A 16191-nucleotide genomic window follows, 5' to 3' on the forward strand; every position below is an offset into this window, starting at 1 on the left:
GATAGTCCCTTTGATTGGAGCTCCTTTTTTAATCAGGTCCTCCACATATAGGTCTGTTGCTCTATTGCCTTCAGATTCCGGTACACCAAGAATTCTAATGTTATTCCTTCTCGAGCGACCTTCCTGATCGTCCAGTTTCTCACGTAACGCCTAGCCTTCTTGATGCAACAACAGCTGTTTTAATGTGTCACATAGATGTGTCCCAAATTCACTGTTAGAATCCTGGGAAGTACTCTTCTGTGGTGTATATAGACTATCAAGGCTGTAGCTACCTGATATTAACCCAGCAGCAGATCTAGTTATGTCTTTGCTTCAATTTGTGGTGTTGCAAATGTTAACTAAAATGAACCTGCTCCTCCCATTCAGTAGCAGTGCTGCCACTTTAAGGGATTTGTTCAATGCACAGGCCCTGCCCCTCAGTGAGTTTTAGCATTTTCTCAACTTTGCTGATGGTCCCATGGAATTGTTCGATCTCCTCAATCTACTGCATCCTGCTTGCCTTCACTGCTCCTGCTTTTGGTTCAGCTGTAACCTGGTGAGGGTATGTCTTTGGTAAGAACACCATACAGACTTGCATCAGTACTGTTCTCTTCATTCATAGAACTCTGTGCAGCTGATCACATTTTCCCTAATTGCACTACCACTGGAGATCTAACAAGGCCTAGGTTGCTTAGCCTTAGGGTTACAATACCACCCCATGAGGGCCCCGACAGAGCACCAAAGGCGCCAAGCCCACTATAGTGCCCACTTCATTCATGTTCTGGCAGGTGCTGTCATAGCACCCCTGACATGCACCAAATCACCCCAAGCCTCTCCGCCTGGCTAGGGCTCTATTGATGTCACCACCATTGTCTCACCTCAAGAGAATACTCCCAAATACCAACTGAAACAGGTGTTGAATCTTTTTCAATGTCATGCTATTTTTCCTTGGTCCTTCTATGGCTCAGTTAGGGCTGCTGCTACTGGGTCCACCCAACTTTCTTCCACTGCAACAATCCACAAACAGTCCTTGATCATTCTCTGGCATCTTCTGAGCTGTAACAGCACCTAAGCAGCGTTCGTTAGCTTGGAGACTCAGGATTTCAGTAGGATTCTGATGACTTAGCACAGTCTCAGTTAGGGTACGCTCTTGGAATATAGGCAAATTCTGGTTATTGACTGTAAAAAATGCAGGACAAATATTCAGGACAATGGATTCATTTTATGAGCAACCCTGAGGAGTCCATACCCCACTACCTTACCAGTGTATCTATATATTGTACAATGTATTCACTGTACTTTGTATGTGATTGCCTCAAGGCCTAAAACATTTAAGTTGCATAGTATGTCCTTAGCAAAACAATGCACCATCACCCACTGTGTACTTTACCACCCCAATTGGCCCATGCACTACTACACATAGTACGGCACACCACCACCTTCCGCACTAAGAATTGCAACTAGAGGCACACTACATCACACTACATCACCACAATTGGAACAGTGTACCACTACATGTGGCAACGTGTACCATCATCCACTGCATAGTTTTGATTTGGGCTAGAGCAGGCCGGGGTTGGCTTACAGAAGAGGGCCTACCTCCAGCATCTAGCCTCACTCACATGTGCCAGACACACCACAGTGAGGTGTGTCAGGCTCCTAGAGAGGGTTGAAATGGAAGAGGCGGTCAGAGAATTACAATACTTAAAACGTCATAATAGTGCAAATAAGGTGCGCCCTTCAGATTGTAAGGGGCAGTAAGCTAGCTTTTGTTATCAAGTGTAGAAAAGCTGCATATGTGTAAAAGTGGAAAGCAGCAAAGAAATGTAAAATAAAAAGGTCCTGTTCAGGAAGGGTGGACAGAGCTGTGTGATCGACAGGAAGAGCGGGGACTGGGTAAGTATTTGCAACAGGCATTGAATTAGACAGACTTCAAGTTTCTATCTGTGGTTGTGAAACCAAAATAAGGAGTAAATCTTTGGAAATTGTGCTCCATGATATCCCCCAGTGCACAGTGATTATCTGTATGTGTAATGGTGCTGTGTAAAATGATTTGTTGCAGTAGGGATTATGCTGTGTGGTGTGACTGACAGCTTTGCAAGAGGGATTTAGCATTCATATAGAATGGGACTCCAACCAGTAGCTCGTGAGCTACTGTAGCTCTTCAGCTACCTCAGAGTAGCTCACCTGTGTACAGCCCAGCTTATTAAATTAGAAAGTGTTAGCTAGGTTTAAGTATGATACATAAAAAAATGAAATTATTTAGCACTAATAATATTAGTAGCTGCCAATGGGTTTCATTGAACAGTAGTAGCTCTCAATGCAGAAAAGTTTGGAGAATCCTAACTGACCTTTGGGCTATTTATCATATAGCTCGGTACATTTTTCCGCAGTTGTGTAGACCTATTTGTATATTGGAAGTGGGAAGGGCACTTCCCAGCAGAGTTGATTCTTTCCAGGATGATAAAATTCCCATTTTTGATTTTGAACCTTCACGTCACGCTAACTGTAGAGGCCTAGACCTGCACCGACTATGAGGGACTCTAGACCTGTCCTGTGACGTCAAAGGGCGGGGAGACACTGAATTGTGGGGAAACACGACTACCTCCTTAAATTCTGAGACTTTGGTTAGATTAGAGCTTCTTTTTTTTTTTTTTTTGGGAAACCTTTATTGATACTTCAACCAGCTACAAGTATGGGCCTACAACCACCAGGGCTGGCCGCTAATCAATATCATTTCAATCAAGCAATTAGAACCAAACTCGGCCTTCCGGGAGGCGAATACAGCACGACTTCAATTAAAACTGGCAGCATAGCAAACTATACAAATAGCAGGATAATAAAGCTTCCATTTTATAATATAAGATAGAAGGATCAGGTGCCATACAATATCACAAAGGTGCATAAAGGGCGGGCAAAACAGTAGGAAGTCCACAGTTAGGTCGATATCATTCAAAACAGTGGCGCTGAGGCATACGATTCAGGATCAACAAGCATACAATTAATTTCGCACCAGTGGAGCGCCCGCCCGATGGTACTGAAGTACTGTGAAAGTATAGGCACAGATAAAAAGTCGACAATTGACAAAGGAATAGACCCACTACGCTGACCCGAAAAAGAAGAAACAAAAGCAAAGGCGAAGAAAGATGAGAAGAAAAAAGGCCATAGAAACAAATAGTAAAAACAAAATTCCCCCCTCCAACCTCCCACCCTGCACCCCTGCAGATGACTACGGCCTACCCCCCTAGCAGCGTGCCTGTCACCCCGTAAATGAACCCGAAATATAGAAGAACAAAGGGAAAAAAAAAAAAAAAAGGGAAAGAAAGAAGGGACTAAAACCCTGCCCAAAAAGGAGAAATGGAGGAGGGCTGTGTCTTATGCATTCCCGGACTCTTCCCCCCCCCGTCTTAACGAAGAATCCCCCGCAAGTTAACACAATCAAGCGGACCACAATAAAACAGTACATCAGAGGAAACCAGAAATCCCGCCCCGGACTCCGGTAACCAAATAAAGCAGTCCCGTTACCGATAGATCAATATTGTGAAACCTCAAACAACAGTCTCAGCCTTGGCCCCGTCGATCAAATTTGCTGATCCCCTCCGATAAAGAGCGCCCCACCGTAAAATTGTCAAAGATCAAACAGAAGTTGTCGAGACATAGTCTATTAGTCGAAGAAAGGATGGCAAGTCCCAAAGTAGACGCTAGAGTCCAGCGATGCCCCTTCCCGACTCTAAGACCAGGCACTATCCCATCCGCCATCTTGATGGACCAGCTGGGAAGGGGGTGCGACACAGTCCCACACAGATCACAATTACGAGCAAACGTCTCCAAATCGGGAAAAGCAGTGAAATGTTCCACCAATTGCAGTTCCAAAGATTCCTGTAGGTGCATCGCCAATCCCCACATGTTCGAACCGTTCCTCTTCTGTAGGGGCATAGAAAGCTCCAAGCACCGGGTCAAATGGCATCGCTGGGGTAGCAATAGAGAAAGGAACAGGCCACCGCGTCTCGGGCAGCAAGTCCGAGTCCGGTCCCGATCCTCTAAGTCCTTCCACTGCCAACATCAGATTCCAGGCCTGGGTCTTAATAGTCGCCTGAAGTGCCTCAAGGGCCGCCATCACTGACCGCAATGACGGGCCGCATTGGACCCGCTCCGCCGGGTTTCGCATAGCATCAAGCATATTGACCCCCACGGAGAGGCGCCTTCCCCGGGGTAAGATTAGGCGGAGCAGGAATGAACCGTGAGGGACCGATCGTCAGTAGGCGTTAGTGCGCACCAAGTCTCCGATCCAACGGCACCGGCGCTACGAACGCCAGGCCCCCGGGTCTCGGACCCCCACACACACCACCTCGGGCATCGTTCGTCTCCGCACCTCCGGTACAGTTCCAGGCAGCAGATCGGCAGCAAAACAATCATAAAGATGTCGGAAGTTCCGTGGACCAGACCCTGCCGCTCGCTCCGGTCCGCTGTTGTTCAACTAGGACCCGGCTAGACCAACACTTGAGACCCCGGCTTCCAGACTGGGCTAGGCCTCAAATTAAACCTCGACATAACTCCACTCCACCATGTCGGAAAATCCTCGGGATTGTGCCATCGGTTCGCAGAGTAGTTCATGCACCCAGATATGGGGCGAGAAACCAGGATATACGACAGGATCTTCGAGCGAGAGACGGGGGTCAGCGGAGCCGGGAAGCTATGCGGCCATCTTGATTGCTGTCGTAGCTCCTCCTCTAGATTGGAGCTTCTAATTGGTCTTCCTGAGCGCTACCATTTGGTGGTTGGTACGGGTGAGGGGTAGAACTGCAGACTCTGTGTGAAGCTATGCGACTTTCCCTGATTACTCTTTCAGTCGGGCTAATGACCGGGAGCAGTAATAAGGTGATACCTCTTTGTTATTCTCATGTGGTTACCCAGGATGGAGAAAGCCCAGTGCTACCTGCTTTGAAAGCATCACTCTCCGCAAAGTCTGTGTCTGGAGAGCAGCCTGAAGAGGACACTTGAAAGCGGAACCACCTCAAACTGCTTAAGTTTGAGGCAATGGATCCACATCCCCGGTCTTGAAATTGTAAATAAAGTAGGACTTACAGTATTCCACTAGATTATAGTTCCAAGTCCTTTATGACCAATGGAGGGAGTGCACCACATAGTACTACAAGGACAGATGTGCGTCCAGGGTTGGTGTCTGTCTGACCGTCTCCCAGTGGTGAAGTGACATCACCTGATTTCTGGCTTTTCTACTGGAGCTGTGTGCATCCTCTGAAGCCCCTACAAGCATGCCTGCGTGGTGACCGAGGGAAGGAGCCTGCCTGGCTCTACAGGAGGAGAGACTGTCCAGCAAGAGTGCCGTGCAGCACGTCCCTTGAGGCTGTGGGATGCACAGGAGGAAGCAGACTGCTCAAAAGTAATCTAGGGAGTACTCTTATGCCTGTGAGTCCCCAAGTCTCTAATTTTTGGTTCCTGGTGGAAAACCTGACACTGCCGAATTGTTGAAGGCTCGATTGGGCCACAGTTGTGTGATTGGAGAAGGCTCCGTAAAGGCTACTGATTGCCAAAGGTTTGGACCTCTGTGTTTGCAGTTGACCCACATAGGCGTTCATCTACTTTTGGTCCTCCTGGAACTGCAACCTTTCAAGACTGCTGTCTTCCCGACTGGTGTACTGTACACACTCCTGTATCCCTGAATCACCTCATCTGGGACCTCATCGTGTAATATGGTTCATAGTTTCTCAGTAAAACAATGCATTTGTTGGACAACATAAACGTCAAAACTGCATAAGACTGAGTCTACGCACACCATCAGGATATATTGGCCTTAGTCCTGCGATCTCACAGCATCATCTGTGCCCCTAACCGAGGAAGATAACAGGTGAAATATGTAACATCAGACCATGACAACCCTGACTCTCCAAGGAAATCATGGGAACGGAACTAGATCCTCCTTTTTTTATTTTTTAAAGTTTTTTTTTCTTTCTATAGGGCAAACTAGACCTGAAGATATTCGGTATTGGAGCACTTTACATGAGCACCAGTTTCGTTATAAATGAACACATTTATTTTTGTTAGGCACAGGGAGATTGAGTGATTTGCCCAGAATCACAGGATGTTGAGCGTCGTTGCAGAGACTCTAACCTGGTTCCCCAGCTTTGAGGTCAACAGCTCTAGCCATAAGGCTACATCCCCTCTTCCCTCTCCTCCCTTCTCTCCTTTTGTTTGGTAACCCATGCTTACCCAAAGAAATATACAAGACTTGCACAACATAGCATTTCAATATTTATTGAAGCATTAGGATTCTTGTGTAAAATGTGTGGTGCAATTAGTAATGGAAGGAAACCGAATAGTGCATCAGCGTTATGATCATTGTGCTGTTATATAGGATATGTGCTTGCATATGAGCACTGTTATATTTTGTGCTCCTACCTAGGGCTACCCATCCTAGTGTGTCTAGGGTGTGTGAATCTGCCAGCATGCCTGTAGGGTAATATGTACTCCCCCGTTACATGTGAATATGAGTAATCTGGAAGCCTGTCTTGGAGAGCAGGGCATCATCCTCGCAGAATGTAAACAGGAATCAGCTGGGCTAGAATTCTGGCATGGTGCAACCTCAGCAGTGCTAGCAAAATGCTCCTCTGCCATGTAATCATGGTGAAGCCCCAGAAAGGCCTTTATTGTTGATTTTTTTTGTGATAGCTTAGTTGCTGATTGGACAGTAACAAACAGCATTTTGCATTGTAAACTTAGCTCTTGTACATAATGTTCAAAGCACTCCACACATAATATGCCATACGAAGAAGTGTAAATGTAAGCAAAGCTATTTCAGAGAACCTTATCCTGCACAGGCACGCAAGCAAATGTGTGTCAAATGTCGGTGTTTAAGAAAGATGGCAACTTTAAAAGATGAGCATGTAAAATGGTGGTATACCTTCTCTGGCCTATAAGTGACCACATGACAATCTACACAGACCTGGTGCTGTGGCTTCCACGGCGAAGGGTGGGCATGCACACTCCTGAACACAGCTCATGTCCCATTGAACTCTAAGTGAATTGCTGATTTTCTGCTGCTCTCATTTGGTGTGCAGGAGGACCTCTCTGGGACATGTGTGCATTGAAATAGACTTTAGAGTGATTGCCTACCCAACAAAGGGTAAGGTAACTCCAAGACTGGGTGCATTTGATTTGTTATTACTGAATTATCATTCCTGAGCCTGTTTCATGCCGCTCCTAATGTACTACACATGGTGAACCCCAAACCAGGAAGAAAATCTGGTGGGAGGACACAGTAGGCACTGGGCAAGTGTAATGCCTACACGAACTAGCACCCACAATAACTGACTTATGTGTAGGACGAAGTACGTCTGTGTGATTAAAGTACTTTCATTCTTGTAAAGATGAGCAGTTTGGCCGAACATCAACTTTGAGTTTGTTGGAAGGTTGATTGTTGAGTGATTAGCTTGAGCCTCCCCACACCATTTTTCTGAAAAACTTGTTTCTGCTCGAACTCTCAACCCTGAGAATCAAGTGCGAAAGGTGTATTTGGTTCAATTTGTAGAGCCATGGGACATCCGTGGCAAACATCCTCAATGCCCTCAACTGAGGCCGAGTAACCCCTGCTTGGCCTGTGGTCCTGAAAATGGTGTCTGATGCAAGTGACTGGAGTGGAACCATCCGAAGGATCCAGACCCAGATAAGAATGTGCCGTTAGAGCTGTTTATAGGGGGTGTCGGGTCTGTGGTGCTTGCCACAAACAAGGCAGTGCATAGAATATCTTGCATGAGGGTCTCTGAAAACTAATAGAAGCCTGAAAGGACAGTGTTATTGTAATAGACTGTAACACTAGACTGCCAGTACAATAATTGCATGTGCATAAACAAAGCTGAGCAGATATTGCAGACGTCGGCCGAAAACCTTATGTCTGGATTTGAGATACTCACAACTTGTTGGCGGTCTAACAGTACCAAGAAGGCCTGACTGATGCATAAGAATGGCGTGCCAGAGACTTTACATATGTCCCAAAATTGGTAACCAGATCTTTCAGACAAAAAAGTGAAGAGCAGTATGCAGTTGAGATCAGATGGGAGTTCTAACTGATTAAGAGTCATTGCTGACAAAGCGGATAAATCCGGACAAGCTGTAACAGTGTCTAAAAATCTGAGAAGCTGGTTCTGCCATATCAGAAAGTATTGCCTGCGTGGATAGTTGCCTGAGCAGAGAAGCCATGAACAGAAAGGGCACAGTCGGCAACTGAACAAGTGGTAAACATTGTGGCAAACTCTGACTGTGCAATAGCCTGGCAGATGTGCTTTTGGATTGTGGGCAGGGACCAGGCCCAGTGGAAAGTTGGGCCCTAGCAATTGCCTACATTGCCCTCGTCCTAAAACTACTCTGCAGCTACTCTGGTAAAGAAGATGGACAATGTGGAGACCAGGTCACAGCTTTAAAGAACCATTTAAACTCTACATCTGCAAAAGTCGTCCTTGTTGAGACCACATTCCAGTCTGTGGATAGAAATGAGGAGCTGAAGGATTCAAGAAAAGCTACCTCCTTGGATTTGTCATTAAGAAGCAATGGAATCTCAATTCACTCTTTGGGGTGGGATCGGATTTGACAGCGATGCTGTAAAACAGTTACCCTAAAGAATGTAGCACCTTTGTGTTTAGGAGGACCATCCATAGGACGACCAAAATCCAAAGTTAAATGGGTCTTAGTGTTGGGCAGAAAGAAGATGGTTCTAGACCCACCTCAACTTTAATTTCGCTAGAAAAGCTGGGTAAGGCAGGTGATTCTGTTGCAAACCACACTGTCTTAGCATGTGCAGGTGCAGATGGGCCTGCCTCGCTGTACTAGTTCTGTAGCTTCTTGTAAGTATTTCCAAGCCGGCTCATGAGCAGTAGAGTATTGGACCGTTGGATTAACTAGTGATACTTTGTGATATCAAATTCCTGATTGCTGTTGCAAAAGGGCAGAGGTCAAAATAAGAAATATAAGGCCTTCTGTCGCGGTCTGCCCCATTCTACCACGCAGAGTTAATAAATACAATCTACCTTCTTTTCACCCTTTTTATCCTTGCTCTTGTTCTTATTCATATTAGTCATCAAAACTACACGTTATCCAATTAATACTGTATATGATAGTCACAAAACAATCTACACAGGTTTAAATTTTATGGATTAACAAAGCCCATTCTAGAATTTGTGTGCCAGACTTACCAAAAAGATTTGCAAGATCGCATATTGTCTGTGACCTAGTAAGATGACCTGAAAGTGGATAATGTAGAATATGCTAGAGTTTGCATGATGTAATTAGAGATCAATGCACTGGAAGTGGCAGCAAATGAACTGACATTCAACTAAGAATTGCTGAGTATTGTTCAGACCGAAGTACAACTGGGACCTGTTAGACGGGGACCTGGAGGGTCGGCCGAGGACAAGGGGAGAGGCCTCCGGTGAGGGCCGTCTCCAGCGATCGTACAGACAAGTAACTTCCCCCCCACAGATGGACACCACACGAAGATAAGATTAACACTCTTTATATGCAGTTCTTAAGGTGAGGTAGAACGGTACAATGAGGCTAGGACACGAGGGTCCTCGTAATTCTAGTCTCTGGAAGGGAAAGGGGGTAGCGGGACAGTCTTGTTACCAATCTGGTATTGAGATGAGACGATGGGTAGCTCACAATCCTCGAGCTCGGCGTTCGGGAAGGTCGGGCCGCGGCAGCGCCAGCAGGTCCCGAGGAGGTCATAGGTAGCAACGGGCCGCGGCAGCGCCAGCAGGTCCCGACGAAGATGGTGGTTGCAAGAGGCCGCGGCAGCGCCAGCAGGTCCCCACGAGGATGAAGGTTACAACGGGCCGCGGCAGCGCCAGCAGGTCCCACGAGGATGAAGGTTGCAGAAGGCCGCGGCAGCGCCAGCAGGCAGGACAACAGTTCACAAGGCAGGGCTGCGGCAGCGCCAGCAGTCCGTCAAGGATGAGTTCTTCACAGTGTCTCTCGACTCCAGGATACAACTGCCTTCCTGCTCTGGAGCTGCCTCAGTTATACGTCTCAGAAAAGGGGGTGGTGATGAACAGAGTGTCTGAATTAAGCAGACCACTCTTACCCAGTCCAAAGATCAGGGCTTGATCCATCACCGTTATTTATCTCACTGCCCCATCCCAGTTCAGAACCTGGCTATATGCAAATCAGTCTGTCCCTGGCCCAGTGCATCATGGGAACAGGGCAGACTAAACTACCAAGCCAATTCTTCACCAGAAAGGAGACAAGCTACCGGGGACCGGTTTCTGGCATTTCAGCCGTCTTCGGCCCGGCTTGCTTGAATCCTGATGGAGCAGTGAGAAAGGGACTCATGTCTGAGTATACCCTGCCACACCTATAGTGGCCAAAAACGATTCAGAAAAGGGGGTGGTGATGAACAGAGTGTCTGAATTAAGCAGACCACTCTTACCCAGTCCAAAGATCAGGGCTTGATCCATCACCGTTATTTATCTCACTGCCCCATCCCAGTTCAGAACCTGGCTATATGCAAATCAGTCTGTCCCTGGCCCAGTGCATCATGGGAACAGGGCAGACTAAACTACCAAGCCAATTCTTCACCAGAAAGGAGACAAGCTACCGGGGACCGGTTTCTGGCATTTCAGCCGTCTTCGGCCCGGCTTGCTTGCTTGAATCCCAACGGTGTTGGATCTAGCCCTGATCTCTTGACTGGGTGAGAGCTTTCTGCTTAATTCAGAGACTCTGTCCCTCACCACCCCTTGTTGTAAATATTTTTGTCCACCCTAAGCGTGGAAGGGTATTCTCAGATGTGAGACCCTTGCTCATTGCACCATCAGGATTCAAGCAAACCGGGCCGAAGACGGCTGTAATGCCAGAAACCGGTCCCCGGGAGCTTGTTTCCTTCCCAGTGTAAGAATTGGCTTTTGTAGTTTGGTTTGCCCTGTTCCCATCATGCACTGGGACAGGAACAGACTAATTTGCATACAGCCAGGTTCTGAAACTGGGATGGTGCAGTGAGCTAAAAAACGGTGTTGGATCTAGCCCTGATCTCTTGACTGGGTGAGAGCTTTCTGCTTAATTCAGAGACTCTGTCCCTCACCACCCCTTGTTGTAAATATTTTTGTCCACCCTAAGCGTGGAAGGGTATTCTCAGATGTGAGACCCTTGCTCATTGCACCATCAGGATTCAAGCAAACCGGGCCGAAGACGGCTGTAATGCCAGAAACCGGTCCCCGGGAGCTTGTTTCCTTCCCAGTGTAAGAATTGGCTTTTGTAGTTTGGTTTGCCCTGTTCCCATCATGCACTGGGACAGGAACAGACTAATTTGCATACAGCCAGGTTCTGAAACTGGGATGGTGCAGTGAGCTAAAAAACGGTGTTGGATCTAGCCCTGATCTCTTGACTGGGTGAGAGCTTTCTGCTTAATTCAGAGAATCTGTCCCTCACCACCCCTTGTTGTAAATATTTTTGTCCACCCTAAGCGTGGAAGGGTATTCTCAGATGTGAGACCCTTGCTCATTGCACCATCAGGATTCAAGCAAACCGGGCCGAAGACGGCTGTAATGCCAGAAACCGGTCCCCGGGAGCTTGTTTCCTTCCCAGTGTAAGAATTGGCTTTTGTAGTTTGGTTTGCCCTGTTCCCATCATGCACTGGGACAGGAACAGACTAATTTGCATACAGCCAGGTTCTGAAACTGGGATGGTGCAGTGAGCTAAAAAACGGTGTTGGATCTAGCCCTGATCTCTTGACTGGGTGAGAGCTTTCTGCTTAATTCAGAGACTCTGTCCCTCACCACCCCTTGTTGTAAATATCAGTTATAGGTCTGGCGCCCTTTGATGTCCGGACCCTCGCTCTTGGAGGTCGGGAGGTCCGGGATGAGGGAGTCCAGACACCCAGCAGGGGGGTGGAGCCAGCGCCCGGGGAGGCTGGGGGCGATCGGCACCTGGCGGGGGAGAGCCATCGACACTTCTTTCTCCCATTGACCTGCCAAGTGGTCCGTTCACCTCCTGGGTGGATGGTGGTGCCGGGATGTCGGGGCCTGGCCAGGCCCAGGGTTGGGGTCGAGCTGAGGCCACGCGGAATCGTGGTGCAGTGTCCAAGATGGCGGCTGGGCCGGGCAATGGTGCTGACGGTGGCCCGGGCCAGTGATACAAAGATATCCGGGAGCAGGCGTCCCGTAGGGGACGGGTTGCGGGTTGCTTCTGTGGGTCGCACCTGGAGAGCCGGTGTCTGGGCCCTGCCATGCGGGGAGGGAGCGAGCTCTTCATGGGGCCTGTCCAACAGGACCCATATGGCAATTTCACGGAAGAAAGGTTTGAGAAGAGTGGAGTGCCATACAGTGCGCAAAAGGTTGCATGATCATATGCTGCATGCTTAAAATAGAGAACGGTGATTAGAGCTTCAGTAAATATGTTCTGATTGGCACTGCATGGAGTTTTAAAAATATATGTTGTATAATTGAAATTGCCAATATTTTGAAAGGTGATTTGATTTGAAAATATTGCTGGTGATTTCATTGAAAGACCCAAAATAGTATGCAATTAGAATAGTTAAGATGGTAGTGAGTGTGAGCAGGAGGGACCAATTACCCAATTTATATGTGACTGTAAAAAACTGAGAATATATTCTGTTCTAGAGGGCTCATCTACAAATGATGTAACCTGCATTTGACTGTACGGCTGAAAGATGACTGACCAAAAATCCTTTACATGGGTTACATTTGGTACTTAATCATCAGAAAGAACATCAAAATTAATTTGCCCACGTTAAACACTGCTCCAAATCACGATAAAATATGGTTTTCCCTTTAAGTAAAACCGTGCATTTGTTCTTCAATTTGGACGAGGAAAATAATTAGTTTTAGCTAAGACTCTAAAAGTTATGTGGATGCTTTTAGCCCCTGGAATTCAGGGAGCGGTAATGTTCTCTGAGCATGTGACTTTAAGCTTGCCAGATAGTATAGTTGGTTGTTTGGAGAGGCCGTGCTTATATATTCGGATGTGGGATGAATGCGGCGTCAACTAATTTCGTTGTTTAGGCTCCAATTTGACTTTATATCTGTAGGTTTGACAACAGATGTTTGCTTATCTATGCAAAATTATTATTATTAGAAACTTTATTCGCATTAACTCCGCCATAAAAGCAATGGTACATTACGAACAGCATCAACTTCATTAAAAAACATGTTCATTCATTGTGCAATAATCATATGAAAGTCACTATCATTCTCCTGGTCCTCTAAACAGTCTCATCTTAAAATACTCTTAATAGTACATTAAAACAGCATTAAATAATTACATGGGTTCCTACAGCATAAATACAGCCATAAAATCTTTAAAATGTTCCTGTGCATTTACTTAAACTATCACTCTAGCTAGCATGAATCCATGGTAGCCCTCTCCCTCTTAGTCAAATCTGGATCTCCTAGATGTTAACATTGCACTTAAGAAATGCGTAACATACACTGTACGATCAGTTTGCAATAGTTGCAAGTGCAAAAGGCCAACACATGCTTGCCTGAACCCCATTTCTTTTAAATAGGGTTTAAGAAATTGTGGTCTAGGATCGGAATTTGTTTTACATAAAAAGACAAACTGTAAAATATCCTGTGGAGACCAATTGTAGCAGCCACTGGGCCCCCTGTCCTCAGTGCTTGCTACGAAACCAGGAGGAGAGGCAACAAAGTGGTGGAGCATATTAAATCTAAAACGGGTAATTAAAAAAACGCTCAAGAGGGTTAGTTAAAATTGAGGGGTTAGGCTCCATACCTGGCGTTGATTTGTGTAGCGCATGAGCTCTTACCGTAAGCTTATTAAGTTCATTACCTTCTCGCTCAGCACTGTTTGTTCTAAAGAATAGATATTTAGTTAATTTTTTGTCCACCCTCTTCACTTTCTCATTCATGGAAATATCTGGTCTTCCAAGGGCACTAAATGATTCTTTATTATAGCTTAGCCAAGGGAGTTTCAATGCATTATCCATGGCAAGACAATCCAGGATTACTGCTTGATTAAAAGAAGCTTCTTTGTCGGACCATATATTTACCCAGCAGAGCAGAGGCTTAGCTGCAACTAAGTCTGTGATATATTTGACCCCCAGTTCCTCGTGTACAGCGTATGTGGGTGTTTCCAGTGGCACTTTCAGAATCTGTCTTAAAAATGTATTTTGCGTGGTTTGTAATTTTTCAACTGCAATCTATGCAATAACTGTTTTCACTTCTTTGCAGACCATTCAGCTTCAATTAGTTTGCTGATGACGATGGGAAATAAACCAGAAGAATGGAGGAGTTTTTTACTTAAAGCAGAAAGTAGAGGTGACCCTCGAGTGGACCAGGAGTTGCTGAACAAACTGGTAGACTTGTATAGCCGAGCAATTACGGTTCTCCCTGCAGAGGAACACAGTATAAATGAAAGCTATGCCAGGATTCTTGTCAGGTTTTCTGAACTTAAAGCGTGAGTATTAGAGATCATTGTAACATTATTAATGGCTGATTTCTTGTTGCTGACAAGCTAAGGGATTGCGCAAAAAAGTTTGATTTGCTTAATACCGTTTTTGGATGTATGTTGTGCATTTCTGAAAGGAGAGTCGTCTCTTTCAAATGCAAGATTAAAAATTTGGAACAAGCCTTGAAAAACATCTGTAATTTTTACGTTTATTAAGTTTCATGTTGTAAACTTCAAATATTGAAGTTGATAGCATGACATGAGTGATGCCAATTGAGGTGTCATTAGTGATGTCATCAGTGTTGCCACTGACCATGTCATGACCGATGTAACATGGGAGGTCATAAGCAGTGCATTGCGGGGGCATAGGTTCTAGTTAGCTCAGGTAACTAGATCTGCTACATTTCAATGGTTATGAGTGGAATCTGAGCCTAACTATAACGTCCCTGTAAACTTTGCGTTTTTTCCAGTGAATTTCTAAGGTTTTAAAATGTTTATTTCCTAACTATAATGTCCCTGTAACCTTTGTTTTATTTAAGTGAATTTCTAAGGTTTATTTCATTTCCTAACTGTCACCTTTGAGATAGTGTGTGTGAGTACAAGAATTTCTCAGTGGGATTATGAGTTTCTCAGTGGGGATGTGAGTGGGTGTGTGAGTGTCTCAGTGGGGGGTGTGTGTGGGTGGTGTCTGTGTGAGTCTGAGTCGGTCTGTGAGTGTGAGTGGATCTGTCAGTGCATATGTAAGTGTCTCAGTGGGCCATTGAGTAGGTTGGTGAGTGAGTGTGAGTAGGTCTGTGAGTGGGTGCATGAGTTTCCTTTGTGGGTCTGTGAGTGAGTGTATGACTGACTCAGTGGGTTTTGGAGTGGGTGCGTGAGACTGAACAGGCCTGTGTGTATGTCTGAGTGCCCTCTATTTTTCCCTGTTTTCCCTTTTCTGCTCATTTTTCTGCTCTGTTTTGCTTTATTAGCTAGGTTTTCTGCTGTCTGTTCTGCCTTCACTGCTCATTTTTCTGCCCTCTGCTTTGCCCTCTTTAGGGTTGCCCTCTGTTTTTCCCTGTTTTCCCTTTCTGCTCATTTTTCTGCTCTGTTTTGCTTTATTTGCTAGTTTTTCTGCTGTCTGTTTTACCTTCACTGCTCATTTTTCTGCCCTCTGCTTTGCCCTCCTTAGGATGTGTATGGAGTTTTGGATGGCCATGATAATATTAGGGTTTAGGGTGAGCATGGGTTCTGGGGTGACCAGGGTGTTTTTAGGGTATGTATGGGTTTTTAGTGGTAAGAAGCCCATTTCAATGCACAGTTGGGGGAGGGGGGGGTTTCAACGCAAGGCCTAGCCTCACATTGTGCTGCCTCAACCCAAGTTAGCTTCTGCTCCTATCCACCCACCCACCCAACCCGCTATCCACTGTCTAACTGCATGCCCCTGCTCTCTCATTACAACCCTGTGTGTTGTTCTACCACTGCCCTTCCCGCCTGCCCTGAACAGTTAACTTGCTGCCCCATTCACCTCCTCCCTACCCTCTGTTGTTCGTCAATACACCAGCAAGCATGGTCCAATGTGCTGACACTGCCCTCCATTTAGCTTGATATCCCTGCCTACTCTTCTTGTTCTCCATTGACCAACTATGTCCCCAATCATTGCCTTCCTGCTTAGCCTCTGTGCCTAGATTGCTGCCCCTACCCTCCTTCCCCTGCTCTCCGATGTCCTCCACCCTGCCTGTCTGAGTTCATGCCCCTATCCCCTTTCTCCTCTCCTCCATGGTGCATTTTTCTGCCACTCTTATGCCC

The 16191-nt window shown here is 46.2% G+C and overlaps 1 protein-coding gene across 2 annotated transcripts in view; it reads left to right on the top strand.

Annotated features, from left to right (window-relative positions):
• TTK (TTK protein kinase) overlaps nucleotides 1-16191 on the top strand; it is an 848854-nt gene that overhangs the window by 125638 nt on the left and 707025 nt on the right. For both annotated transcript variants that reach the window (XM_086926546.1, XM_086926547.1), the window contains exon 3: nucleotides 14190-14415. In XM_086926546.1, the coding sequence (XP_086782672.1) occupies nucleotides 14190-14415 (226 nt within the window). The remainder of the gene's footprint in view (nucleotides 1-14189; nucleotides 14416-16191) is intronic.

Source organism: Lissotriton vulgaris, chromosome 6, assembly GCF_964263255.1.
Source record: "Lissotriton vulgaris chromosome 6, aLisVul1.2, whole genome shotgun sequence".
Taxonomy (NCBI): Eukaryota; Metazoa; Chordata; class Amphibia; order Caudata; family Salamandridae; genus Lissotriton; species Lissotriton vulgaris.